At 39.1% G+C, this 1,566-nt stretch overlaps 1 protein-coding gene across 1 annotated transcript in view; it reads right to left on the bottom strand.

The window, feature by feature from the left end:
- Positions 1–1,566, bottom strand: part of LOC101852124 (kelch-like protein 18) — a 15,636-nt gene that overhangs the window by 11,594 nt on the left and 2,476 nt on the right. The window contains exon 2 of the mRNA XM_005109435.3: positions 282–420. Within this exon, the coding sequence (XP_005109492.2) occupies positions 282–420 (139 nt within the window). The remainder of the gene's footprint in view (positions 1–281; positions 421–1,566) is intronic.

Here is a 1,566-nt window from a genome sequence, read left to right as displayed (position 1 = left end):
ACATACAAGAAATACAGTGGTTGCCAAACCAATAGACCCATATCTCCAAAACCCTACATCTCCTTGCTCTGATACTCTAGGAATATGAGCTCTAAATGTCAATCTGAGACTGACAGAAAAGGGAGTCAAATTGGTAAGAAAAAAATTTTGGAACCACCGAGTCTCAAGAGAGTCTCACGTTCTGGCAATTGCTCCAATAGCTTTTCCCCATATAAACATAGAACAAAACTTCAGCTTTTATTCCCTTCGCTTCAAAATCAAAGAAATGTCCACACACGTACTCTGTGAGCTGAGAACTTTGCTCCGCCCACGCAGAGCACGATATCACAGAGTTGCTGGTTCAGGCGCAGCTCTTGCATCACGGAAAAGGCATTTGTGGCCTGGCTCTGGATTTGAAAAACCCGAGACTCAATCATCTTTCTGTCAGATGAAACAGAGGGGGGAAAAAAACATGATGACGGTAAAGTTTTAGCTGAGTTTTACGGCACTTGAAACACCTTAAAGGTAAAATAATGCTAAAAATAAGTGAGTGCTATTTAGAGTAACAAACAAAGAACAGAAAATTAGGAGGAGAGATATTTTAAAGAATATTATAACTGTTTGCAAGAAAAGAAGGAGCAAACCACACCACAGTACTGACATTCATCCATGATGACAAAAGTAGTTGACATATCAAACATCACACATGATCATGATGGAAATTGACAAACAATAAAAAATGCTAAACAAACTTTTAAAAACTACAAAAAAACATCTTACACAACCAGACAAAAAAAAAGAGAAACTGCAATACTGCTTTCCTCACTAGTTAGATACAGACAATACATAAGGTCAACAAATCAGCTGATTCCTCTCCCCCCCCCACTGACTTAGAGACCACTTTCTAATTTCCCACCCCTACATCTACCCTTCTCGTTTTCTCTCTCTCTTACCATGCTCTCCCTCAACCTTTCACAATCATAGAAAACATTCAAGTTCTGACTTTTCAAAAGTAAGTAGCTCGAGTGTACCCCTGCCTTGTTTGGCTTCAATGTTACCAGAGAAAGTTAAATGTTCAAAGTCCATTAAATATCTAATTAAAAAGTATCCCAGAAACTGCATTTGTCAAAGCACATTGAGAAAATTGAACGTGATGATCGCAGGTTCACCAAAAAAGGAATTAACATCGGAACTTAAAACCATAATTAGATCTAGCAATTCACCACCCAAATCCTCATTGATGAGGCATCAGTGTAAGGCAGCACATCATGGTAGTCTCTCTACTCTTCAACTAAAAAAAAACCCAGAAACATTTAGAAAAGAAATTATAACTTTAACAAGTCCGTATGTCTAAAATGAGATAATTTCAACAACAATCTTAGCTATTGGGGCTAACTATTGCCGCTGATCAGCATCCCGTGCCCGTGCCGTAGGGAAAAGGGGACAGCTTCTTACCACTGCCAATCGGAAGTCCCATGGATGGGGGTAAAAGGAAGTGATTATTCGGACTCGAGTCCGAATATGAAAAAATGTTATTCGGACTCTGATTCTTGTCCAGCATGACATCACTTCCGACTTCCTGTGTCT

Source organism: Aplysia californica, unplaced genomic scaffold (assembly GCF_000002075.1).
Source record: "Aplysia californica isolate F4 #8 unplaced genomic scaffold, AplCal3.0 scaffold00778, whole genome shotgun sequence".
Classification (NCBI taxonomy): Eukaryota; Metazoa; Mollusca; class Gastropoda; order Aplysiida; family Aplysiidae; genus Aplysia; species Aplysia californica.
Note: the sequence above shows the minus strand (reverse complement) of the source record. Positions and strands in the feature narration are given on the sequence as shown.